Source organism: Chlorocebus sabaeus, chromosome 18 (assembly GCF_047675955.1).
Source record: "Chlorocebus sabaeus isolate Y175 chromosome 18, mChlSab1.0.hap1, whole genome shotgun sequence".
Taxonomy (NCBI): Eukaryota; Metazoa; Chordata; class Mammalia; order Primates; family Cercopithecidae; genus Chlorocebus; species Chlorocebus sabaeus.
Window position 1 is genome coordinate 29397513 of NC_132921.1, and position 27711 is coordinate 29425223.

At 37.5% G+C, this 27711-nt stretch overlaps 1 protein-coding gene across 4 annotated transcripts in view; it reads right to left on the bottom strand.

The window, feature by feature from the left end:
• Positions 1–27711, bottom strand: part of DCC (DCC netrin 1 receptor) — a 1222872-nt gene that overhangs the window by 57055 nt on the left and 1138106 nt on the right. For all 4 annotated transcript variants that reach the window (XM_073006286.1, XM_037982936.2, XM_007973974.3 and 1 more), the window contains exons 24-25: positions 22596–22822; positions 15362–15478 (exon numbers count right to left, since the gene is read on the bottom strand). In XM_073006286.1, coding sequence (XP_072862387.1) covers positions 15362–15478; positions 22596–22822 — 344 coding nt within the window. The remainder of the gene's footprint in view (positions 1–15361; positions 15479–22595; positions 22823–27711) is intronic.

The window sequence follows — 27711 nt, forward strand, 5'->3', positions numbered from 1 at the left end:
ACATTAGACAGATCAACGAGACAGAAAGTTAACAAAGATATCCAGGATTTGAACTCAACTCTGCACCAAGCGGATCTAATAGACATCTACAGAAGTCTCCACCCTAAATCAACAGAATATACATTCTTCTCAGCACTACATCGCACTTATTCCAAAATCAACCACATCGCTGGAAGTAAAGCACTCCTCAGCAAATGTACAGAGAACAGAAATTATAACAAACTATCTCTCAGACCACAGTGCAATCAAACTAGAACTCAGGATTAAGAAACTCACTAAAAACTGCTCAACTGCATGAAAACTGAACAACCTGTCCTGAATGATTACTGGGTACATAAAGAAATGAGGGCAGAAATAAGGATGTTCTTTGAAACCAATGAGAACAAAGAGACAACATACCAAAATTTCTGGGGCACATTTAAAGCAGTGTGTAGAGGGAAATTTATAGCACTAAATGCCCACAAGAGAAAGCAGGAAAGATCTAAAATTGACACCCTAACATCACAATTAAAAGAACTAGAGAAGCAAGAGCAAACACATTCAAAAGCTAGCAGAAGGCAAGAAATAACTAAAATCAGAGCAGAACTGAAGGAGATACAGATACAAAAAACCCTTCAAAAAATCTTTTTGAAAAGATCAACAAAATGGATAGACCACTAGCAATACTAATAAAGAAGAAAAGACAGAAGAATCAAATAGACACAATCAAAAATGATAACGGGGATATCACCACTGACCACACAGAAATACAAACTACCATCAGAGAATACTATAAACACCTCTATGCAAATAAACTAGAAAACCTGGAAGAAATGGACAAATTCCTGGACACATACGCCTTCCCAAGATTAAACCAGGAAGGAGTTGAATCCCTGAACAGATCAATAACAGGCTCTGAAGTTGAGGCAATAATTAATAGCCTACCAACCAAAAAAACTCCAGGACCAGAAGGATTCACAGCCGAATTCTACCAGAGGTACAAGGAGGAACTGATACCATTCCTTCTGAAATGATTGCAATCAACAGAAAAAAAGGGAATCTTCCCTAACTCATTTTATGAGGCTAACATCATCCTGATACCAAAGTCCGCCAGAGACACAACAACAAAAAAAAAGAGAATTTTAGACCAATATCCCTGATGAAGATCGATGCAAAAATCCTCAATAAAATATTGGCAAACCAAATCCAGCAGCACATCAAAAAGCTTATCCACCACGATCAAGTGGGCTTCATCCCTGGGATGCAAGGCTGGTTCAACATATGCAAATCAATAAACGTGATCCAGCATATAAACAGAACCAAAGACGAAAAACACATAATTATCTCAATAAATGCAGTAAAGACCTTTGACAAAATCCAACAGCCCTTCATGCTAAAAACACTCAATAAATTCGGTATTGATGGAACATATCTCAAAATAATAAGAGCTATTAATGACAAACCCACAGCCAATATCATACTGAATGGGCAAAAACTGGAAGCATTCACCTTGAAAACTGGCACAAGACAGGTATGCCCTCTCTCACCACTCCTATTCAACATAGTGTTGGAAGTTCTGGCCAGGGCAGTCAGGCAAGAGAAAGAAATAAAGGGTATTCAATTAGGAAAAGAAGAAATCAAATTGTCTCTGTTTGCAGATGACATGATTGTATATTTAGAAAACCCCATCATCTCAGCCCAAAATCTCCTTAAGCTGATAAGCAACTTCAGCAAAGTCTCAGGATACAAAATCAATGTGCAAAAATCACAAGCATTCTTATACACCAACAACAGACAAACAGAGAGTCAAATCACGAATGAATTCCCATTCCCATTGCTTTGAAGAGAATAAAATACCTAGGAATCCAACTTACAAGGGATGTGAAGGACCTCTTCAAGGAGAACTACAAACCATTGCTCAGTGAAATAAAAAAGGACACAAACAAATGGAAGAACATTCCATACTCATGGATAGAAAGAATCAATATCATGAAAATGGTCATACTGCCCAAGGCAATTTATAGATTCAATGCCATCCCCATTAAACTACCAATGACTTTCTTCACAGAATTGGAAAAAACTACTTTGAAGTTCATATGGAACCAAAAGAGAACCCGCATTGCCATGACAATCCTAAGCCAAACGAACAAAGCTGGAGGCAACATGCTACCTGACTTCAAACTATGCTACAAGGCTATAGTAAACAAAACAGCATGGTACTGGTACCAAAACAGAGACATAGACCAATGGAACAGAACAGAGCCCTCAGAAATAATACCACACATCTATAATCATCGGATCTTTGACAAACCTGACAAAAACAAGAAATGGGGAAAGGATTTCCTATTTAATAAATGGTGCTGGGAAAATTGGCTAGCCACATGTAGAAAGCTGAAACTGGATCCCTTCCTTACATCTTATATGAAAATTAATTCAAAATGGATTAGAGACTTAAATGTTAGACCTAAAACCATAAAAACCCTAGAAGAAAACATAGGCAATACCATTCAGGACATAGGCATGGGCAAGGACTTCATGTCTAAAACACCAAAAGCAACAGCAACAAAAGCCAAAATTGACAAATGGGATCTAATTAAACTAAAGAGCTTCTGCACAGCAAAAGAAACTACCATCAGAGTGGACAGGCAACCTACAGAACGGGAGAAAATCTTTGCAATCTACTCATCTGATGAAGGGCTAATATCCAGAATCTACAAAGAACTCAAACAAATTTACAAGAAAAAAACAATCCCATCAAAAAGTGGGCAAAGGATATGAACAGACACTTCTCAAAAGAAGACATTTATGCAGCCAACAGACACAGGAAAAAATGCTCATCATCACTTGCCAGCAGAGAAATGCAAATCAAAACCACAATGAGATACCATCTCACACCAGTTAGAATGGCAATCATTAAAAAGTCAGGAAACAACAGGTCCTGGAGAGGATGTGGAGAAATAGGAACACTTTTACACTGTTGGTGGGACTGTAAACTAGTTCAACCATTGTGGAAGACAGTGTGACAATTCCTCAAGGATCTAGAACTAGAAATACCATTTGACCCAGCAACCCCATTACTGGGTATATACCCAAAGGATTATAAATCATGCTGCTATAAAGACACATGCACACATATGTTTATTGCAGCACTCTTCACAATAGCAAAGACTGGGAACCAACTCAAATGTCCATCAATGACCTACTGGATTAAGAAAATGTGGCACATATACACCTTGGAAAACTATGCAGGCATAAAAAAGGATGAGTTCCTGTCCTTTGTAGGGCCATGGATGCAGCATTCTCAGCAAACTATCTCAAGGACAGAAAACCAAATACCGCATGTTCTCACTCATAGGTGGGAATTGAACAATGAGAACACTTCGACACAGGAAGGCAAAACATCACACACTGGGGCCTGTCGTGGGGTGGTGGGAGAGGGTAGGGATAGCATTAGGAGATATACCTAATGTAAATGACGAGTTAATGGGTGCAGCATACCAACATGGCACATGTATGCATATGAAACACACCTGCACTTTGTGCACATGTACCCTAGAACTTAAAGTGTAATAAAATTAAATAAAAAAAAGAAAAAAAAAAAAAAAAGAACTGGTCCGTTTTATTGAAGAAATCTCTAAGACATTAGGAATTAAGAAATAATTAGGTAATCTAAGTCTTAAAAGGAAGATCTGTATTTTTACATTTCTCTAGAAACTTTCTACAAGCTAAGTTGGTATACCTTTTATACTCCATCATCTAAAATATTTGCTTTCACCAACCCTTTGCCAGATCCCTTCTTCATTATTCCTATATCTTTGAAAAACAAACTACTTCTTTTCTTGTAAAATTCCCTGAAAAGGCACAATTCTGTACTCTCTACAGGAACCTTTTTAAGCTTAAAAGTCATCTTGACTGTGTCTGCATAACTACTGACTTGCTGATTTTGGTAGTCCAATAGAATTAACAATAGATGGATTTTGTTTGAAAATTTATTTTCTTATAGAACTACCAAGAAACGACATCTGGGTCTCCAATTCTCATTCATTAACAACACTTTTTAATTCCATTTTTATACAGAGCCATGGCATCGCACAAAACATTGCATAATGCATAATGCATTGTGGGCCTATAGAGTTTGCATAAAAAATACTGTTCCTTTCAGTAATTCAGAGTAAGATGTGGAATGAAGTATGTCATTGAAGAGTTAAAGAATAAAAACTCATATTAATAATGAATTGATCAGATTAGTATTTAAAATCATGTATTAGGTAATGAGATCATTTCTAATGCACATTTAAGTGTGATTTGAACTTTCTTCTCACCACTGTTCCTACAGTTCTGAATAGTTGAAAATGTGTGTGCTGTTTATATTTATCATACTAGAATGGCTGTCTGCACTCCTTACTCCTAGGAAAGCATTCTTGGTTGGTTGTGGGCATCCACAAGGGCTGAAGCGTGATGGAATAAATACCCAGGCTGAGAAGACTATTGAGCTGGGTCCAATCTTAGGATGTTGGTTTCTCACACCTTATATGCATGGGTCAAATGAGTGATCATCTCACAGACAAATCCCTCTCAACGTCCATTTGTGTAGAAGCAGACCTCCTGGTAGGACAGCACCTAGAGTCAGTAGAACTCCAGTTTTTAAAATCTGCCTTTTCTCATGTACCTTTATTTCCCTTCTCAACAGGTTCTCCAACTCACCGTTTGTGTTCTACAGCCAAGTGACTAATGCAGATGGTGGGGATGGGAAGAAGAGTGTTGGCTCTCATAGTGAATGTTCTAGAAAGCCCAGAAACCAGTAGCCATTACCATGGCAAAGTGTGTAACTTCCTTTGCTTCAGTGTTTTTGCTAGATGTTTCAGGCTACCTTTTTGAGACTTCTTTTTCCTTTAAAGAATGATTTCCCTTTTTTTCCCCTCAAATATTCACAGAAAAAGAGAAGCGAGAAATATATAAAATTCAAGATACTGCCCTAAAACGTCTCATACTTTAAATGATCTTACTGGTCATCTGCTTCAATCTTCATCCTTCCTATTTCCTATTCTCCTCTTTTTCAGCATTTTACAAAAGAAGAAAATGGGTTGAAAATTACCAAATAGTTACATCCGATTGTGCAAAAAAATCTAGAAATGTAATGTAGATCTAAATCTGTCTTCAAGGAATGCTCTCAGCCAAATTAAGTTGCTCACCCAAGGCTACACCCCACTTCTTGGAAATAGCCTGCATGAAAGATTACTTGAGTCAGGATACAGAAGGCCAGTCCCCCTTGCCTCATTTAGGACAACCCTAAAGGACAGCCTCAGGTCAGCTGAGGTCTCCACTAAACAGCATTACCAGTTCAATCCCTCCTTTGCCCCGATTCTGTATCCTTCACCCTCACTGGTGTTAGTCCAGAAAGCACTTGTCAATAAATATCCTTTTTTCCAAACTCTGTTCTGACTTTTTTGTAATTAATTTCATTATAGTAAGAAGCAGCATTTAAAATAATTTTTTGGCCATTATACAAATAATCAACCTTTGCCAACATTCTATAATAAGAGCAACTAGGTTGTGGAAACAAAAGATTAGGGTTCATCTCCTGTCTGTGCTGTCAGCTGGCATGTTTCTCATGAGCCTCAGCTAATTTAGCTGTGAAGAATGCTTGGGGGTAAGGAGTAGCATATGCCATATAATATTTTCAACCAAAAAGTATAATCTTAGACAAATAAGAAGATTCTGCCTTCCCATGAAATTAAATACGTTTTCTCTGTGAGCTTTAAGAGCCAAAAAACAACTTCAGATAACTTATGTTTTATCTGTTAATTAACATTTTATAGCACATAGTAAGAAATGTCAAGGAAGAAAGAAAATAACAATCTTATAGGAATAACAATTCCTCAGTGAAATAGCAACGATCTTTATATATGTGACTAGAAATCTGAACAATGCTATGGCTTTAGTTTATGCAAGGCTTCATGCCCCAGCAAATATAAATAATTGCAAATGGGGCCATTATAAATTTATGTACTCTCCTGAATGAAATCATAACTCTGCCAAGATACAGATATACCATTTTTAAACATAGTTATCTATGGACTTATCAATCACCTCAGATGCAAAGGGCTATTTTATCAAAAAGTTTAAGTATTTATTTGGACCAGGCATGCAGGGTCACACCTGTACTCCCAACACTTTGGGAAGCAGAGGCAGGAGGATCGCTTGAGTCCAGGAGTTTGAGACCAGCCTGGGCAATATGGTGAAACCTCATCTCTTCAAAAAATATGAAAACTAGCTGGGCATGTTGGCTTGTGTCTGCAGTCCCATCTACTCAGGAGGCCGAGGCAGGAAGATTGCTTGAGCCCAGGAGGTGCAGGTTACAGTGAACAGGGATTGTACCACTGCACTGCAGCTAGGCAACAGAGTGAGACTCTGACTCAAAAAAATAAAAAATATTTTAAAATCAACTGTGTTTATATGTTAAAATAATTTTCTTTTGTTGGATACAGATTTCACCAACAAACAGCTTGTAGATAACAATGAATGCAGTGTGACCAAGTTATTTAAAAATATATATATTCTATTGTCTTTTTTCTCATTGAATTATAATATACATAGGGAAAATTGAGAATATGCTAAATACAGTGCTCAAAGTTTTTCCAAAGTGAAATGCCTGGCATCTGTCATCCAGAACAAGAAATAACACATTATTAGAAGGTCCCCTATAGTACCTTCTGGTCCAGTAATCCACTTCCATCAAAAGTAACTGTCCTCCTGAATTTTAACCCTGTATAGTCTGTTTTCATGATCCTGATAAAGACATACCCAAGACTCGGCAATTTACAAAAAAAAAAAAAAGAGGTTTACTGGACTTACACTTCCACGTGGCTGGGAAGGTCTCACAATCATGGCAGAAGGCAAAAGGCATATCTCACATGGCGGCAGACAAGAGAAGACAACTTGTGCAAGGAGACTCCCATTTTTAAAATAATCAGATCTTGTGAGACTTATTCACTATCATGAGAACAGCACAGGAAAAACCTGGCCCCAAAATTCAGTTACCTCTCGCTGGGTCACTCCCACAACACATGGGAATTCAAGATGAGATTTGGGTGGGGACACAGCCAAACCATATAATTCTGCCCCTGGCCCCTCCCAAATCTAATGTTCTCACATTTAAAAACTAAGCTTGCCTTTCCAATGGTCCCCCAAAGTCTTAACTCATTTCAGCATTAACTCAAAAGTCCATAGTCCAATATCTCATATGAGACAAGGCAAGTCCTTTCCACCTATCAGCCTGTAAAATCAAAAGTAAGTTAGTTACTTCAAATATAAAATGGGGTTACAGGCATTGGGTATATACAGTCATTCCAAATGGGATAAATTAGCTAAAACAAAGGGGCTACAGGTCCCATGAAAGTCCAAAATTCAGCAGGGCAGTCAAACCTTAAAGCTCCAAAATGATCCCCTCTGACTCCTTGTCTCACATTCAGGTCATGCTGATGCAAGAGGTAGGTTCCCACGGTCTTGGGCATCTCCATCTCTGTGGCTCTGTAGGGTACAGCCTCCCTTCTGGCTGCTTTCATGAGCTGGCATTGAGTGTCTGCAGCTCTTCCAGGTGCACAGTGCAAGTTGTCAGTGGATCTACCATTCTGGAGTCTGGAGGATGGTGGCCCTCTTCTCACAACCCCACTAGACAGTGACCCAGTAGGGACTCTGTGTGGGGGCTCTGACCCCACATCTCCCTTCTGCACTGCCCTAGTAGAGATTCTCCATGAGAGCCCCACCCCTGCAGCAAAATTCTGCCTGGACATCCAGGCATTTCCATACATCCTCTGAAATCCAGGCAGAGGTTCCCAAACCCCAGTTCTTGACTTCTGTGAACTGGAAGGCTCAACACCACATGGAAGCTGCCAAGGCTTGAGGGTTGCACCCTTTGAAGCCATGACTGAGCTCTATGTTGGCTCCTTTCAGCCACAGCTGGAGCAGCTGGGACACAAGGCACCACGTCCATAGGCTGCACACAGCTCACAGATCCCTGGGCTTGGTCCATGAAACCACTTTTTCCTCCTAGGCCTCCAGGCCTGTGATGTGAGGGGCTGCTGTGAAGACTTCTGACATGCCCTGGAGACGTTTTCCCCATTGTCTTGTGGATTAACATTCAGCTCCTCATTGATTATGCAAATTTCTGCAGCCAGCTTCAATTTCTTCTTAGAAAATGGGATTTTCTTTTCTACTGTATTGTCAGGGGGCAAATTTTCTGAATTTTTATTCTCTGCTTCCCTTGTAAAACTGAATGCCTTTAATAGCACCCAAGTCACATCTTAAATGCTTTATTGCTTAGAAATTTATTCTGCCAGATACCCTAAATAATCTCTTTCAAGTTCAAAGTTCCAAAAATCTCTAGGCCAGGGGCAAAATGCCACCAGTCTTTTTGCTAAAACATAACCAGAGTCACCTTTGCTCCAGTTTCCAACAAGTTCCTCATCTCCATCTGAGACTACCTCAGACTGGATTTCATTGTCCGTATCATTATCAGTATTTTGGCCAAAGCCATTCAACAAGTCTCTAGGAAGTTCCAAACTTTCTCACCTTTTCCTATCTTCTTCTGAGCCCTCCAAACTATTCCAATCTCTAGCTGTTAGTGAGCTCCAAAGTCACATCCACATTTTCGAGTGTCTTTTCAGCAATGCCCCACTCCTGGTACCAATTTACTGTATTAGTCCATTTTCACACTGCTGATAAAGGCACACCTGAGACTAAGCAATTTACAAAAGAGCTTTATTGGACTTACAGTTCCATGTGACTGAGGAGACCTTACAATTGCGGCAGAAGGTGAAAGGCACATCTCATATGGCGGCAGAGAAGAGAAGAGAGCTTGTTCACAGAGACTCCCATTTTTAAAACCATCAGACCTTGTGAGACATATTCACTATCACAAGAATAACACAGGAAAGACCTGCCCCATGATTCAATTACCTCCCACTGGGACCTTCCCACAAGACATGGGAATTCAAGATGAGATTTTGGTGGGCACACAGCCAAACCGTATTAACTCCCATGGATTATTTTACTCATTTTCTAATTTTACATAAATTGAATCATATAGATGTATCAGGTTTCTGTATTGCAATTTTACACCTGTGAGATTCTCCATATTGTTTTGTATAATTTTAGTTTATTTTTATTGCTGCATTGTACTCCACTATACGAATACACTATAATATATTCATTAATTGTAATGAAGATGTGATAATGACAAATAGCCCACATTATTATATGCACCTGTTGACTAACATTTTATATATTTCCATTGAGTATATATCCAAGAGTAGAATGTATCTAGGAATGGAATTGTTGAATCATAATATCCTTATAAAAACCATTTGATGGTTTAAAACCATGTATGTGTTGTTATCTGATAATTACAAAAATTAACAATTAATTTCTGGTAATTTTATGGGTTCCATTCATGTAGAGTAAGACACTAAGAGTAAGAGACGATTTGTTATTTTAGGCATACAAAAACTCTGAACTCAAGATGACAGTATGAAGCAATACATTGGAGTAGATAGATCAAGCAGAGGTTTCAAGTTCAGACTCTCAGAGCCTCAGCTTCCACGTTTAGGCAATGGAGACAGCACTTTCAGAAAATCTTTTTGAAAAATAAAAGGATATGAATAATTTAGGAGATAAAAGCCATATTTATCTTTGGAAAAGCAGTATACCGTAGAGGTTCTGAGGTTGTCCAAGTATCCTAGAGGAAGTTGCTTAAGCTGTCTGAATTACTGTTTCCCATGTGTAAAATCAGGATAATCTTAACACAGGATAATATTGTGAGGATTAAATGAAAATAATTAGCAATGTATTTACCAAGTGAATAATATTAAAATTTTTCATACTTGTTAGATTTCTTTCTCTTTCTTTCTAAGCCTATTATTTCCTTTTCTGTTTAATGAAAACAAGTTTAAGTGCTCTTAATACATCAGACAATTTTGTTAGATGACATTCTATTTATAACTGATGAAAAAAGAGCCTGCCAAACGTCAATGTGCTACAAACATTAGGAAGGCATTTTAATAATACATTTATTTGTTTTTTCATTCATTGGACAGATATTTAGCAAGCACCAATTTTGTGCTAAGTACTAAACAATAAAATATGTGAATATGAAGATGAATTAGATAAATTACATCCTTATCATGAACTAATTCACAAGCTGTTAGAGGAGGGAAGATTTGGACTTGAAAGCCTAAGCATATAAGGCAGTATTATGTGTAATAAACGCTATATTGTGCTACAAGAACATGTTATTCAAATATATAAAAGGGAGTCATTATTTCTAGATGGAGTAATCAGAAAAGCATTTGTAAGAGCATCAATATCTACTCTGGTCTTTGAAGGATACATAAAGCTTCTTAGGTTGAGCTATCCACTGAGTCATTTCAAAAGGAAAGAAATATGTAAAGGGAAAAAAACGAATGAAGGACAGTGCATATTTGTGGATCAGCAATGAGTCTACCTTAGCATGAGTCTGAGTACATATAAGGACAGAGTAACAGAAATCTAGATTCCAATATGATATGCTGAAAACGTTTAAAGGTTTTCAAAAATGTTTGTTTTGTTTTGTTTTTCTTGGCAGAAAGTGGGAGCCACTGGAGAAATGTATGGGATGGAATGCCATGTTTAACTTGTTTTAGGAAGAAATCTGGCAAGCAGGATGCCTAAGAATCTGGAAGATGGTAGAGCCAGAAAGACTTAGCTAGGAAGCTGTCTTGGCAGTTTAGAGGTGAAGTCACAAAGATGACATAAAAGAGTTGAGAATGAGAGGATAGCCAGGGATTCAAAGATACTGTGAAAGAAAATGCAATGACATATGGGAACTTATTATATGAGGAAGCTACTTCTAATTAGATGGGATAGGAAAGCTCCACACGTTTTAAAGTACAATAATTTTTTAGAAGAAAGCAATACATGATTGACACAGATAGAACTTAGTTATTAATACAAGAGGAAAGCAGCTAGAGGGGAAAAAAGGCAACTAAGTGCACAGTATCTTTCTCAGTAGTGAAAGGTACAAAAGAAAAAGGACAATAGCTTCACAGGGTATGACAGCTAGGAGCATAATGATTAAGAACGCTGAACTCTGAAATCAGAACTTCTGAGTCCAAATTCTGGCTATAGCACGTACTAGCTGTGTGACTGCTAGCTAGTTACTTAAACTCTCCAAGCCTTTCTTCTCTCACTAGTAAATGAGATAACCTAACAATGAGAAGCATAACAATAGGGCTTACTACATGACTTGAACAGTTGGCATTCATTATAAATGCCATGTAAGTTTTTGCATTTATTATAGTAAAATTGAGAGAAGATGTAATGGAGCATAGGGTGGATGTGGCCTATGGTAAGTAAAAAGAAACAACTATGAATTCATTCATTTGACTAAATGGTATTGACTGTGTGCCTATCATGTGCCAGGTGCTGTTCTGGGTATTTGGGACACAAAATGACCAAAATAGGCAAAATCCTTGCCTCTATAAAGATTATATTAAAATACAGGAGGCAAATAAATAACAAACACAAAATCACAAATGGAATAGTGTAATGCATTAATAAAGAAAAATGAAGCATAATAGAAAAGTAGGGAGTGACCAGAGATGCTATGTTAGGCAATGGTCATGGAAGACCTGCTTAAGAAGTTGGCAGTTGAATGGAGACCTGAAAGAAATGGGGGATAAGACATGTAAATATCTACAAAAAGAGATTCCAGACAAAGACTACAGCAAGTGCAGAGTCCTTGAACTGAGATGTGCCTATTATCCAAGGAACACAGATGAAGGTTACGTGATTGTAATGAATTACAGAAAAGAGCAATAGGAGATAAAGTGAGGGATAAATCCAGAGACTAAACCACATGGGACCTTGTAGGACATTAGTGGATTTTGTTTCTACATGTGATGGAAGTCACAGAGGAACAATATTATCTAATTTACATATTGAGAGACAGCTGTGTAGACAATTGACTGTAAGGGCAAAAGCTAATGAAGATTAATGGGTACAAAAAATAGAAAGAATGAATAAGACCTACTATTTGATAGCACAATAGGGTGACTGTAGTCAATAATAACTTAATTGTACATTTAAAAATAACTAAGAGTATAATGGGATTTTTTTTTAACAAAAATGATAAACACTTGCATGGATGGATAACACATTCTCCACGATGTGATTACTACATATTGTATGCTTGTATCAAAACATTTTATGTACCCCATAAATATATACACCTACTATGTACCCACAAAAATTATGAAGAGTTTTTTTTTCCAAAAAGCTAAAGAAGAGGCTAGTTACAAGCTTATTGCTGTAGTCTAGTGATCTGTAAGAGATGATGGTAGCTTGGATAAGGGCAAAACAGTGAAGATGGAAAAGAGTGGTCAAATTTGGGAAATGTTTTGAAAACAATAATTTGGTAAAAGATTGAATTTAGGGTATAAGGAAATCAGAATAAAGAGGCATGAAACTAGAGTTTCTGAACAGAGTAAGTTGATTAATATAATTTGGCTCTGTGTCCCCACCCAAATCTCATCTCGAATTGTATTCCCCCCCGTGACAAGACAGGGACAAAGTGGGAGGTGATTGACTCATTGGGGCAGTTCCCCCCATGCTCCTCATGATGGTGAGTGAGTTCTCATGAGATCTGGTGGTTTTATAAGGGGCTTTTCTCCCTTCGTTCTCTCTCTCTCTCTTTCCTGCTGGCTTGTGAAGAAGGTACTTGTCTCTCCTTCACCTTCCGCCATGATTCTGAGTTTCACGAGGCCTCCCCAGCCATGCGCAACTGTTAGTCAATTAAATCTCCTTTGTTTTTGAATTACTGAGTCTCAGGTAGTATCTTTATAGCAGTGTGAAAATGGACTAATACAGTAAATTGGTACCACAAAGAGTGTGGCACTAATATAAAGATAATCTGAAAATGTGGACGTGACTTTGGAACTGGGTAATGGTCAGAGGTTGGAACAATTTGGAGGGCTAAGAAGACAGAAAGATGTGGGAAAGTTTGGAATTGCCTAGAAACTTGATGAACAGTTTTGACCAAAATGCTTGTAGTGACACGGACAATGACGTCCAGGCTGAGGTGTCCCCAGATGGCGATGAGGAAATTATTGGGAAATGGAGCAAAGGAGACTCTTTCTATGCTTTAGCAAAGAGACTGGTGGCATTTTGTCCTTGCCCTAGAGATCCTGCCTCAGGATAATGTCAACCAGGATTCATTAGCATTTTAATAATATTTAAGGCCACTGATACTAGATGACATTATCTAAGAAGCAGGTGTAGGGAGAAAAGAGAGGATGCCTGAAGACTGATCCCTGGGGCATTCTCTGACTCTTAGATATCAGGAAGAAGAAGAGAAATAAGTGAAGGATACTGAGGAGGAGCAGTCAGAAGGGTAGGAAGAAAACCAGGGGCATCTAGTACACTACATGCCAAAGTGAGAAAGTGTTTCAGGGAAATAAGTGAGAACCTATGCCAATTGTTTCTGAGAGTCTGTGACTTGACTGTTGAATTTGATAATGTGGAGATTATTGATAACCTTGGCAAACATGGATTCAGTGGAGAGTGACTGTAAAAATCTTATTAAAACAAATAAGAAAGCTTAGAAAGAGAAGAAAGTTAGTACAGATAATTTTAAAATTTTTTCAGTAAATATGGTTTTAATTGGAGGTGGAAGTGGCATTGAGTGTTACAAAACAGGAGTTATGACAGAATATTAATATTTGTGTGTTTACTGCAGTGATAGATAAGGAAGAAAAACTGACAATGCAGGAAAGGGAAGGGGTAATTACAGAAGAGTCCCTAAATGGGTGAGGGGGGATTTCAACAAGATACTCAGAGAGCAGCACTAACAGATCAATTAGATTTGATGGAGGAACAAGGATACCACTTTCTGAATGCATTTTTCTCCCTAAGATTTTTTGCTAAGTATAGGGAAAGAAGGAGATATTGAAATCTGAAAAGTAAGAATACATATAAGACATTCATCTTGTAAAGTGTAATTAACTAGAGAAATACAGTGTCATTTTCAAATAGTGAGAGCTCACCTTGGACTTCTGGTCATAAATACTCAGTAAGCAGGCTGTATATTTTTCTCCAGATACATTTCGCTATTAGGGAAAGGGGTAAGAATTGGGGAGCTACTTATTTAACCAGGTTTTTTTTTCAGGTGAGTAAGATGGGGAAGGAGGATAAAGGGAGATGAGACTGAAAATAAGTGACTATAAAACCTAAGTTGAGCTTGCAGATAAATGAGGACACAAGGTGAATGAAGGATGGGAGGAAATGGCAGAGTTGATGGATTGGAGGTCCTGGTGGGATTGAAGAATTGATGGCAAGGGGGCAATAAAGTAAGTGAGCAGGTAACAAATAAGGTAACAGGAACTGACATTTTGTACTGGTTTGATTTGGTGTGACATGGAATTTATGAATTAAAGTGGGAAGGAATCAATATCTTTGCAGGCAACATAGAGGAACTAACCATCTAGGGTATCAGATGGATTATCTGCACTAATACTGTAATTACCAAGACTGAGCATAGAAATAATTGGAAAGGAAGTGATTCCCAGATAATAATATCTTCAGTGAATGTGGGAGGATGACAGAAAACTTCAACAAAGGATATGTAGTAAGTGGGTGTCTGTCAACATCTGCTTTAAAGGAGCTGGATTATTTAAGTGTAAGAATTAGACACATTAAAAAGTTTATTTAAAAAGTTATGGAGGATGGGCACAGTAGCTTATGCCTATATTCCCAGCACTTTGGGAGGCTGAAGAAGACAGATCACATGAGGTCAGGAGCTAGAGATCAGCTTGGCCAACATGGTAAAACCCTGTCTGTACTAATAATACAAAAATTAGCTGGGCATGGTTGTGCACACCTGTAGTTCTAGCTTCTTGGAAGACTGAGGCATGAGAATCGCTTGAATCTGGGAGGTGGAAGTTGCAGTGAGCCAAGATCATGCCACTGCACTCCAACCTGGGCAACACAGCAAGATCCTGTCTCAAAAAGTAAATAAATAAACTATGGAGATGATTATTGGAATAAGATCAATAATATTAAAATATATATCAGCTCTTTTTATGTAAATTCGTATATTTTACAAACAATATCTTAAATATATAACCATCTGTTTGCCAACAGATCATTTGATTGTATACAAAAAAATACAGTAACAGAATGAAGACTTGGACTTCAAATTATTAATGACGTGGTTTTAGGCATTCCTCATTTCCATTTGCCCAGAAAGTTCAGGGAAAATTCTAATTACTTTTGATAATTTGATGTTTTATAGAAAAGATACATATAGAAAGCATTTCATCTCTTCATTGTGGCATCAATATTGACTCACCAGGATTGTTGGACTGGGCATCCATGGGAATCATGAGCTTGGCCCGGGGGGCTCGGCGTGCAGCCAGTGACCTCTCCAGAGTGGACATAGAGCTCCCTGCTTCCTCAGTGTCTTGACCTAAAAAATATACACTCCTGAGAAACATGCCCTCTTCAAGAATGCAACACTTTACATAATTTCTAGCAGCCATTCCAATGCCTTTTTAGTCTTACAGATGTTTTCTATGATATCTGCCTTCTTGTTACCTGAATATATTTCATTGTACAAATCTTAATGAAATTAACCATAAACTCTAAACTCATTACACACAATAAACCATTATTTATATTTTGATGCTTATAATTTTTGCATATGTTTATATATGTGAAAGTGGGAGGGCATACGTTAATACATTTTTCAAAAATGACATTATGCATACTCTTTGTAATCTGCTTTAAAAGGTAACACAAAAATATTTCTCTGTTAATAAGTCAGTATAATTTTCAATAGCTATGTAATATTCCACTATATTAATTTACTATAATTCATTCAACTAAAACTTTAAGCCCAACCATATTAAATTTTATTACAAAAAACCCACAAGAAATAAACTACATTCTACAAATAAGAGCAGACATATTTACATAAATGTATTAGGATTCCATAAAATGTCATACTAAAGAGTCACTAAAAATTAGAAAACTGGATATATGCAGATTTGAGGTTAATTATAATACATATTTAAAAAACTGAAGTTCTGAATAGTATATGTTCCCATTTGTGTAGTATGCATATAAAACCATATTGTGACATACACTTCTATGTGTATATGAATATATATATGTATAAATACACACTTATATCTATGTAATAAGATTATACACAAAATTTTTAATGTTGTTTTCCTTTTGCGAAAGGGAATAGGAATTTGGGATGGGGAAGAGGCAAACATACATTTTACTATTTTGGGTACTTACTATTTTTTGAAACGTTTTTTGTTTTTTTTTTATTTTTTATCACATGCATGCATTTTTTAAAAAAATTAACAGCATAATTAATACAATTTAAAATAAAAAATTATACTGGGAGAAGCTTCCACATAAGTGAAGTCATGGAAGCTTCCAAAATCGAACTCTGTCCACACATCCTACAAAAACTACACAGAATCATATAAAACAGATTGCAAACCTGGCCAGGCATGGTGGCTCACGCCTGTAATCCTACAACTTTGGGAAGCTGAGGCGGGAGGATCACTGGAGGTCAGGAGTTCGAGATCAACCTGGCCAAAATGGTGAAACTCCATCTCTACTAAAAATACAAAAATGAGCTGGGTGTGATGGTGGCTCCCTGTAGTTCCAGCTACCCAGGAGACTGAGGCAGAAGAATCACTTGAACCCAGGAGGCGGAGGTTGCAATGAGCTGAGATTGCACCACTGCACTCCAGCCTTAGTGACAGAGAAGAGACTCAGTCTCAAAAATAAAAATAATAAAAATGAACTATGCAAATATTATTCCTTCAGCAGAATCACAAAACTGAAAAGAGGGTACATTTCAAATTTCCTGTAAGTACAAAGAGAAATAATACTTTCTAGCAAAGCTATTTCTCAAGCTATAGCCACAAAGTCTTGGTGAAAAGCTGGCTATCTGGAAAGTCTGTACAGAAGAGAGAAGAGGGGAATAAGGATCACAAGATTGACCAGAAACCATCTACCAAAGAAGTACACCCTAATAGTAAAAATATTGAAAAAGTTTCCTAGGAGACCAGAGCATTTAAAAGTGTGTGGGTTTTAAAATGGCAACCACTGCGTGTGTAGCTCATGCCTGTGATTGCAGCTGTTACAGAGGCCAAGGCAGGAGACTGTTTTGAGACTAGTCTGGGCAACAGAGTGAGACCCCATCTCTAAAAAGGAAATAAACTAAAAGAAATAAAATGGCAACTTTAGAAAAGCATCGCTTTGGCCAGGCATGGTGGCTCATGCCTGTATTCCCAGCACTTTGGGAGGCCTAGGCGGGCAGATCATGAGGTCAGGAGATCGAGACCATCCTGGCTAACATGGTGAAACCCTGTCTCTACTGAAAATACAAAAAGTCAGCCAGGAGTGGTGGCATGTGCCTGTAGTCCCAGCTACTCAGGAGACTGAGGCAGGAGAATCGTTTAAACCCGGGAGGTGGAGGTTGCAGTGAGCCAAGGTTGCACTACTGCACTCCAGCCTGGGCAACAGAGTGAGACGCCATCTCCAAATTAATTAATTAATTAATTTTAAAAGAAAAGAAAAGCAGCACTTTTTGGGAAAAATTATAGTGTCCAAAGAGTCAATAAAAGAGGAAAAGAGTGTGAAACTAAAAATATTTAAGGAATTATGGGCCAATATTTCCAAAATTTGACAAAAGACATAAATAAACCTTACAGTTTCAAGAAATTCAGCAACCCCAAAACAGGATAAAACCAAAGAAATCCACACCAGACACATCACAGTTCAGCTTCTTAAAACTAAAGACAAGAACAACAAAAAATATTAGAAGTAGTGAGAGGTAAACAACTTGTACGGGTAAAACAATTCAAAAGACAGCAGATTTCTCATCACTAATCACGAAGGCCAGAAGTATCTAACACATTTTTCAAGTGCTAAAAGAGAACTGCCAAACCAGAGTTGGATTAACAATATCTAACAAAAATACACTTCAAGAATGAAGGTGAAATCAAGTCATTGTCCAATGAAGGAAAATGAAGAGAATTTGTCTCAAGCAGATAAACCATCAAAAAATAGGTAATGGAATTTCTCTAAACAGACAGGAAGTAGTAAGAGGAATCTCAGATAATCAAAAAGAATGAACAGAAAGAGTGAAAATGTCAATTAAATACAACAGACTTTCCTCCTCTTTAATTTTCAAAATTATGTTTGACAGTAGGAGAAAACATTAAAACACTATATAATGTGCTTCTCCTCGCCACCCAAAAAAATGTAATTCTAGATCCAACCAGTTTTCTTTTTATTTTACTTTATTTTATTTTATTTTATTTTATTTTATTTTATTTTATTTTATTGTTTTATTTTATTTTATTTTATTTTATTTTATTTTATTTTATTTTATTTTATTTTATTTTATTTTATTTTTCAGATGGAGTTTCACTCTTGTCACCCAGGCTGGAGTGCAGTGGTGCAATATCGGCTCACCGCAACCTCTGTCTCCCAGGTTCAATTGATTCTCCTGCCTCAGCCTCCCAAGTAGCTGGGATTACAAGCATGTACCACCACGCCTGGCTAATTTTGTATTTTTACTAGAGAGGGTTCTCCATGTTGGTCAGGGTCATCTCAAGCTCCCAACCTCAGGTGATCTGCCCACCTCGGCCTCCCAAAGTGCTGGGATTACAGGTGTGAGCCACCGCTTCCGGCGGTAACATCGTTATGAAATAAGTCATCTGATATTGTTGGGTGTCTGTGTGTGGGGTTTCAGTTTTGTATTTTTTTTCATTCTAAGAATAGACTGCTCTTGATATTACATGAGTTCATTGAAAACAAACAAAATTATTTTCCTTTTACTTTCTTTGAAGTATAAATTTTTTAGTAGTAACACTTTGTCATTTGTCTCATAAACTTGCCACCTGACATTATTTACCATTGGTCCAAATGAGATTGGGAAAATTAAATACAGGATTTAATAGCCATGTATATAAATCAAAGTAACTAATAAAAAGTTAAGTGTTCAATCAAATTGCCCATTTGGCGTTATGTAGCTCTTTTATAGATATTATTCACTGAGTTGAACATTTTTAAAAATTGAATACTATCAAATGCCATATGCTGAAATTTACCTGTTCATTCTTCCAAAGTGAAAGTAAGAAACAAATCCTGTGGTGTTGCTGTGGTGAAATTATACTAGGATAAATTCATTTCAAGAAAGTAAATTCTATTATAAGTCCTAGAGATCAAACAGACCTGAACTCTTGCGTTTCTTTACTGTAAACTTTTAAGAAAATAATTTTGAAATCTGTTAGATGTAGAAGAGATATATCATGAAGCAATGACTTATCATCTTCATTCCTAGATATTTTAGTGGGATCCTCTATTTTTGTGGTTAGAGAATGAAGTAGGTTTTGTTTAAGCCACTTGCATACCAGCAGTAGGGAAGAATGAGTAAAATAAAAAATTAACTCTCAATAATATTAGTTGTTGTTTACATAGCAATTGCTTGTTTCAGTTCTCTTTTCATAGCTAAAGCATGAATACTGTAAATTAATTTCTGGTTGTATCCAAAAACTAATTTCATGGGCACAAAACAAGATAAGTGCTTACTTAAAAGTATTACATGAGTTAATTGAAACTGGATCAACAAAACATGAATTTTGGAGTCAGATTTTGGTCCTGGCTGTGGCCCTAGCTCTTAAGTCTAAGCACATTATTTAACCTTTCTCAACTTTGGTTACTTCATTTACTATATGAAAAGAATGTTACAGCATCTACCTCAAAGTATTTTGTGAAGATTAGGCAAAATAATGTGCAAAAGTCCTAATCATAGAATTTAACATACGGTAATCTCTCCTTACATAGTTATTGCCTACTCTGGAATCCCATTGTTAAATATAATGTATCTTGGTAATGCTGTGCACTTATGTTGAATTTTGTTCTTTTAAGCAGGAGAGAAGAATACTTAATTTAACATGAAGTATAACTTGCAGGACTTTGAGGATTACTTTCCTGTTATTACAAAATTGGCAATGAGGTCCTCAAATTGAGGACAAACAGGCGTAAGTACCCTTTTATTCTAAAGAAAACAGTCATCATTTGGGATTAAACCTTCCCCCAGGACTTATTAAGAGATCTCAACTTAATGTCATCTCAGTATATAAAAGATGAAAGGAAAAGGTTAGAAGGATGTGTCTTAGAAGTCATTGGCAAAACCTCCTTAGGTCAGAGAGGCAATTCTATCCCTTCCAGTGGGAGGTGGAGGTGCTCTCCCCTTCCTGATATCCAGTCAAGAACAAAGCTAGAAGAAGAATCACTTGTAAAATATGGAGGTTCCTGCAAAAGGGATTTTTCTGTCACTCCCCAGGTGAAAGCCTGTTTAGGCAGTGGACTTGCTATTCTACCCTGAGTCTATCAAAGCAGAGGAAAAAGTAATTGAAGAGAGCAAGGTTTAGAGAGGGCCAGTGGTAGAGTACAAGCTCTGTCACCATTGGGCCTGGCAAGGATATAGGAGATTCTTGTGGGCCAAGTGGGCGTGTGAAAAGTTGGCTGGGCTTGAGTCCCCTTGCTGGAATTTCCCAGAGGTCTCATGAGGGAAGAGGAAGAGCTGTGCTAGGTGGTAAGCCTGGACTTGATGTCTCCCATTATGGAACTGGGCCTGGTGTACAAGGCCCCACAAAGCAGTGGTTACCAACCTTTTTGGTACCATGGACCAGTTTCATGGAAGACAATTTTTTTATGGACCTGGGGGCAGGGGGCAGAGTATGGTTTCAGGATGATTCAAGCATATTACTTTTACTATGCACTTTATTTCTATTATTATTACATTTTAATATATAATGGAATAATTATACAACTCACCAGGAAAACGCCAGCTTGTTTTCCTGCAACTAGATGGTCCCATTTGGGGGTGATGGGAGACAGTGACAGATCATCAGGCATTAGATTCTCATAAGGAGCCTGCAACCTAGATCCCTCACATTCGTAGTTCATAATAGGGTTCATGCTCCTATAAGAATCCAATGCTGCTGCTGGTCTGACAGGAGGCAGAGCTCAGGAAGTAATGGAAGTGATAAGGAATAGCTGTAAATACAGATGAAGCTTTGCTCTTTTGCCTGTTGCTCACCTCCTGCTGTGTGACCCAGTTCCTAATAGGCCATGAACCAGTACTGGTCCATGGTCCAGGGGTTGAGTACCCCTGCCATAAAGAAGTCATACTTCTGTTTCATAACAGACCCAGAATTTGGATACCACCTAGGGGTTAGCCCATGTGTCCACAAAAGCTGTGAAGAACTTCAAATTGTCCTTTCTTCTCTTTTTCCTCCCCTCCCCTCTTCACTCCATCCCTCTTCTCTCACATGCTCAGGAAAAGTGGAGAGGAGGGGAAAAGATGTAAGAGTGTTTCTGAAACAGACTTTGTTCCTGCCTCTTCTCAACCCCACCACTCCATTTCACTCCAATGTACTGGAAGATTGAGAAAACAAATTCTTCCCCAGTCCCCAGAGCCAAATATCTAGCGGGCATGAGAAAGGAGAATTTTTAGTTAAATTTCAGATTATAGTTTTCAATGGAACTAGACTGTTCTTCAATAACTGAAGTGACAAGGAAATTAAAGATGCCTAAGACATCATTTAAGAGCTTGAAAAGAAATATTCAACAATCCAGGGTTAACAATTAATATTTGTATGTCTTGTTTATGCAATTCTGAGCTGACAGAGTCCAGTAAGCCAGTAACACATTCAAATAATTCACTTTAAAAACAGCAGCTCCTCATTCTATAATCACATCATGAGTAGACCAAGGGATTTTTTGATGAGAGTATTTGGTTGATGTTTCCCATAAGTACTTAGATAATATGAAGACCCAGAGAAAGTGAACTATCTTACAATCATTTTCCAGTGTTCTTACTTATCCCTGGACACCAGTGATTGTTCTGCACCAGTTCATTGAACAGTAGGCTTTTTTTTTTTTTCTTTTTTTCAGATCCCTGTGTATAACAACATAGTTTTCAGACAGAATCCCATCAAACTAGTCTGGGAATCACATAAGGTGACTATATGTGGATGACAGTTGATTTCCATAGTAACCAAGCTCAAAGTAACAGAATATTCAGTGTTTTGTACTTCAAGTGCCCTGATGTAATTTTTAAAACAGGGAATTGACAGCAAATTTAGAATTAACTTTCAATTATCTATAGAAATAAGGAACTGGAAAATGTACAGATGGCTTCAAATTGTATTGCCTCAACGAAACATTTGTTTAACAATTAACAAAAAGCAATCAATCCATTTAGGATTCAAATTTCTGTATTTCCCAACTGTCCTACTTCCAACCTTAGAAAGTTCAAGAATTATTAAAATTATAAAAGAATTATTAAAATTATATCAAGCCACAGGATGATGAAGACATATAATTGGTTAATCAAATTTATATTAGATTATTTTAACTATTGATAAATGACCCATAATGACATGCAAATTAGTGGGGAAGACATTTCCATAAAATGAGTGAAAAACTCCCTTGGGTTCAGAATGGTATGTTTTCCCTAATGCCAGTGAAAATGTAATTACCTGAATGAGAGGTGCTTTTGCTTCCCAGTTGGGTTTCTGACTGGCTGTGGCTGACTGGTGTGAGGTCTTGGCAACTTTGGATGGGAGAGTCCCTTCCTGCAGGGTCAGTGCCAGATGGCTTTTCAATATTTTTCATCTCCATTTCTTCATGATGGATCCAAAGATCAGGGGGTCGGAGGTCCTTCTGGCTGCCCTTCCTTTTGCCAGCACTGTGGGTGGCCCGTTTCCTATGGAACAAAGTTAGAAGGCAAATGTGAGAGCCTCTATTTAATGGCACTTCCTCTCTTTCATCAGTCAATTCAAGTTAGAAGTGGGAAGAGAAGCAAAGGGACTCGCAGAATGAGCCTTGTGAAACCCAGGAATTGGCAGACTTGTCTTGGCTGCCTTTCCTCTCCCCTGCCTGGAGCTTCACCACATTATAAAGGATGCAGTGCTGAATCCCCAAGGCCTCGGCTGCCTGGCAGAGAGCTCCTCACTCCAGCTTCAGTGGCTGCAGATTCATGCAAAGGTGGCAATGGGTTAGATGGAGCCATATGCCAATCTTTGGAGCTAGGCATAAGGTACCTGACGGCAACATCTGTTTAGGAGATAAATGAGGGAGTTGCTGTGAAAGGGCAAATGGAAATAAAAAGGCCAGAATTTATGCCAATAGCTAAGATGAGGGCTTAGAAGAAAGTCTATACCTCAGCTGTATAATTTAATGTGCAACTGGGAAACTTGTTATTTGAAAACAAAAGGCTGCATGAGGACATTTTTAGGAGAATAAAACACTTTTGCCTTGGCATCACTGAGTGTCCAGATTCAAACACAGTGAGATACATCCTTTGAAAGGAGAAGAACACAGTTTGGAAAAGTATTTCACATGGTTCTTATTTGCTTCAATAAAGCTTTAGCAACCATAAATATATTTTTTGGGGTGATAATCTCTTCTTGAGGCTAGTGAGATTAAATGTTCCCTGCGTGATAAATAAAGTAACACAATGTTCATGTTAGTCCTACAGCAGGGGGTCAGTAAACTATGGTTTGCAAGCCAAATCTGCCCACAGCCTAGTTTGGTAAATAAAGTTTTATTGGAACATGGCCAAGCTCAATTATTTTTGCACTGCAATGGAAGAATTGAATAATTGTGACAGATACTATATGGCTCAAAAATCCTAAACAATGTATTATTTGGTCCTTTTCAGAAATAGTTTTTGACCCTTTTCCTCATTTTATAACTGTTAAATCCCTACTTGTAACTTCTATTTCTTTTAAAATAATAACACCTCTTGAAAGAAATAATGCAAACTGTTAAAATCTAGTTTTGACAGCAGACCAGAGAAGCATCTACTTCCCGATTCCTTAATTTTCAGTGAACAGTTTATTATAATAACTACCTTCATGGTTGCTCAACAGTTCATACAAGCTACTCTCAGGAAAACACCTGTAACCTGTGCAAAGTCATTGGAGTGGCTTTGGTTTTCCAATGATGAATAAGTAGCTTTGTAAATATTAGGGAATTAATAAATATTTGGTAGTTAATTTGTTGAATTTTCCCTGACATTCTTTTTCTTTTTTGTCTTTCCTGAAGTATGCTGATGAGGATAGGAGATAAAGAACTGCAGACCTAGTATCTATTTTGTATTTTAACAGAGAAAAAATAACACTATCTGCACTTTGCTGATTTCCTGATGGTAGCCCCACAATGTTTTAAAACAATGGTCTGAAATGACTATTTTCCTGTGTCTAAGATAATAACTCACTGCTAACCATTTATTCCCTGAATTCATTTCTGCATACTTCACTTGCCCACAGCAAACTGATCTGCAACTCACACACAGCTCCATGTGTAATCTACTCCTGGTAACTTCATAGAAAATGTAGTGTCATTCTCAAACTTGGATGTTTCACCCAGTAATCTCTCTTTCTAGAAGATCAAAATGCTAAATAACTTAACACCAGCATCTGTATGGCTGCACACAGAGAAGTATCAGTTCCCAAATCCAGGAAAACATACCCAGGAAAAATACCTTATTTAACTCAATATTTAAATAACCTGGAATAAAGAAAGTAGTCAAGATAAAATTGAAACCAGCAATAAATTACAAATTCTTGTTTCCCCTTGCTTACATGCATGCCTTTTTATTTATTCATTTATTTGCTCGTTTCTATGACTTCAGTACCAACCAGCCCCAGATGGCTTCTGTTTTTAAGAGTTCCAAACCTGGCAGAACCTTTTTGTATGTTGTGATTCATAATTTCCACCGGGGAAGAAATTATAATTCCTCATAAAATGAATAGGCATTTTTCTGCTGGATTTTAATCAGATCAAGACCATCTCTAAGAAACTGCTCAACCATCCAGCTGACTGTCAGTCAGGAAGCTAAAGATCTCTAAAAAGACTTTATTTCCTTTTTGTATTTATTCTAACCATGACAATCTAACCACTTTTATTTCCTATCATATCTCTTATTAAAGGAGAAATCTTTGGCCTTGGAGAGTCTCTCTTTCTTTTGTCCCTCCAATCTCTACCACAGCAGGTTTGTAATAAAACTAACATGTGCTCATAATTAAATTGTCTGAAATTTGTCTTAAAACCTATAGGAACAGTGGTCACCCTGACCTTCTGCCCATCTGTTGGTTCTTGACACGACTGCTGCTTGTTGCAGCCCACGGTTCCTGTGTCTCACCATTAGATTCTTCAAAATGTGTATTCAGATGCTCCTAGTGCTGTGGTTGCCAAAGTGGGGTCTCTAAACCAGAGGCATCAGCACTGCCACTGCCTGGGAACTTGTTAGAAATGCACATTCTCAGGGCCCACTGCAGAACCACTGAATCAGAAACTTGGTTGCAGGGGGTAGTATGTCTTTTAACAGTCTCCAGGCGAATCTGTCTAAAATTTAAGAAGCACTATCATAGTGAATTATTTGGTTTTGTTTGTATTTTAAAGCTAGTTTTTCTATTTGACACAGAGTATTTCACATGTTTGGCCCCTCTGTAAATACCAAATGTATCTTTTCCCTCAGGTACCAGTCATCTTTCTGCTTCTAAAATAGCCCTAGAATAGGAGAGTCTCCTTCTACCCCAGGTATTCTTGATAAAGGCAAAGCAAAGAACCCTCCCGGGCTCTCTGCTTTCTCCTTCTCACATCATGGCAAAACTTTCACAGCATGGTCAGGTACTGGTGCTCTATTTTTTGTTTTGTTTATTTAATTTCTGCCCACTGTGCCTTCAAAATCCTACTTACTTACAAATGACTTATTCTTTAAGTTTCCTTTCCAGTCTCTCCTTAAGGAGAGACTGACCATCTCAGGTCACTGTAATCTTAGCGTATCTAAATCATTTCCCTCATCTCTCTCTATACCATTCACCTTGGCATTGATCACTGTGTGTCTTATTGAGCTGTCCAGCTGCTCCCTTTGTGATAATTCAATTCCTTCAGTGATAGTGGAGCAAACTCTATTTCCTTCACTTCTTCAACATCATCCATTGTTTTACAACACTTATTTATTTATTCAATCAATATTTACGGAAGATTGACTATATGTCAAGAAATGTGCTAAGTCCTACAAATGTAAAGATGGGGGAGGCACTGAAAGCTTAAAAAATGATTTTAACATGGCATGGCTCCTGGGAATTTCTGCATTGTTAGAATGAGGAGCATGCACTGTGGCATGACAAGTTGTGTGCATGAAAAAGTAGAAGGGACCAAAATGTAGGAGGCCTTGGCCCAAATAGATACATTTTTAATAATATCAAGAAGTCAATGGGAAATTGCAAAAAGATTTTTAGCTTGAGAGTTAACATTAATCAGATTTGTTACTTTGTATGATGCAGACCCCATATAAAGCACACAATAATTACTTGAATTAAATAATAAGAACTGCTTTCCATTACTGACATGCAAGTATTTATCTGAAAGCTTCTTCTCTGGTTCTGTATTGGTTTACCCATTCCTTACTTTACACATAATCTAGTACTCTAAGGGGAGTTTTTTTCCTTTTCACTTTTAATTAGTATGTTGGGGAAGTGAATGAGTAAAAAACAACATTGATTGAGTGTCTATTTTATTCAAGACTGTGTCCATTCAAGTTCTAAAATCCAGCTATTATCATACAGGTTATTTTGGCACATCATAATAAATTACTAAGTTCCCACTATGGACACAGGAATTGTCTACTAAAGTTGTTCACAACTTTATTAGGCAGATGAATAAAGAGTGCTATACTAATTCCGGTGGTTAAGACATCCCCATCATCTGATAGGGACTGAGGCAGGAACATTCTGCCCCACCAGGGGTTTGGGAGAAGTCTTCAGGAAGGAAGGAGGCTTGAAGTGAGTATGAATAAGTGATTACAAATTAATCAGAAAAAGATACATTAATAAGTATAAACATTTCTCTGCTTTCTTTCCAAATCTTTTACAAAGACTTCTAGCCCCTAATTGTCCATTTTGATAATTTTTATTCCACTAACTGCTATTAAAAACAAAACTAAAAGCTTGTATTAGAAACCCAGGTCAAATTTCAGATACTCAAATATATCTCAGAAAAAAATCTGAGATGGAATTAAGATATACTGAAGTCCTATAAGGTAGCTGATACTTCAAATCTCTACAAGGTGAATATTGAAAACCAATTAAAATGTTAACAAGTGAAAAATCAGTGAAAGTGACCTATAGTACTTAGAATACTATAGATTTCATTTAAGAGCCTAAACATTTCATCGTCAGTACTAAAAATAATTATTTTTGTCAAGATTTGAATGCAAACTAATCTTTAAAACTTGCTATCTACACGTCAAGTCAAATAGAAGGCTCAGCCAGCCAGTGGTTCTAACGAGTACACCTTGTGTTTTATTTACATGTTTAAATTTAAAGCATTCAGACATGACTGCAGATCACCTACCCAGGTAACTGCCTTAGAAATGTAATAACCAGGCCCGGTGCGGTGGCTCACGCCTGTAATCCCAGCACTTTGGGAGGCTGAGGTGGGCGGATCATGAGGTCAGGAGATCGAGACTATCCTGGCTAACAAGGTGAAACCCCATCTCTACTAAAAATACAAAAATTAGCTGGGTGTGGTGGTGGGTGCCTGTAGTCCCAGCTACTTGGGAGGCTGAGGCAGGAGAATGGTGTG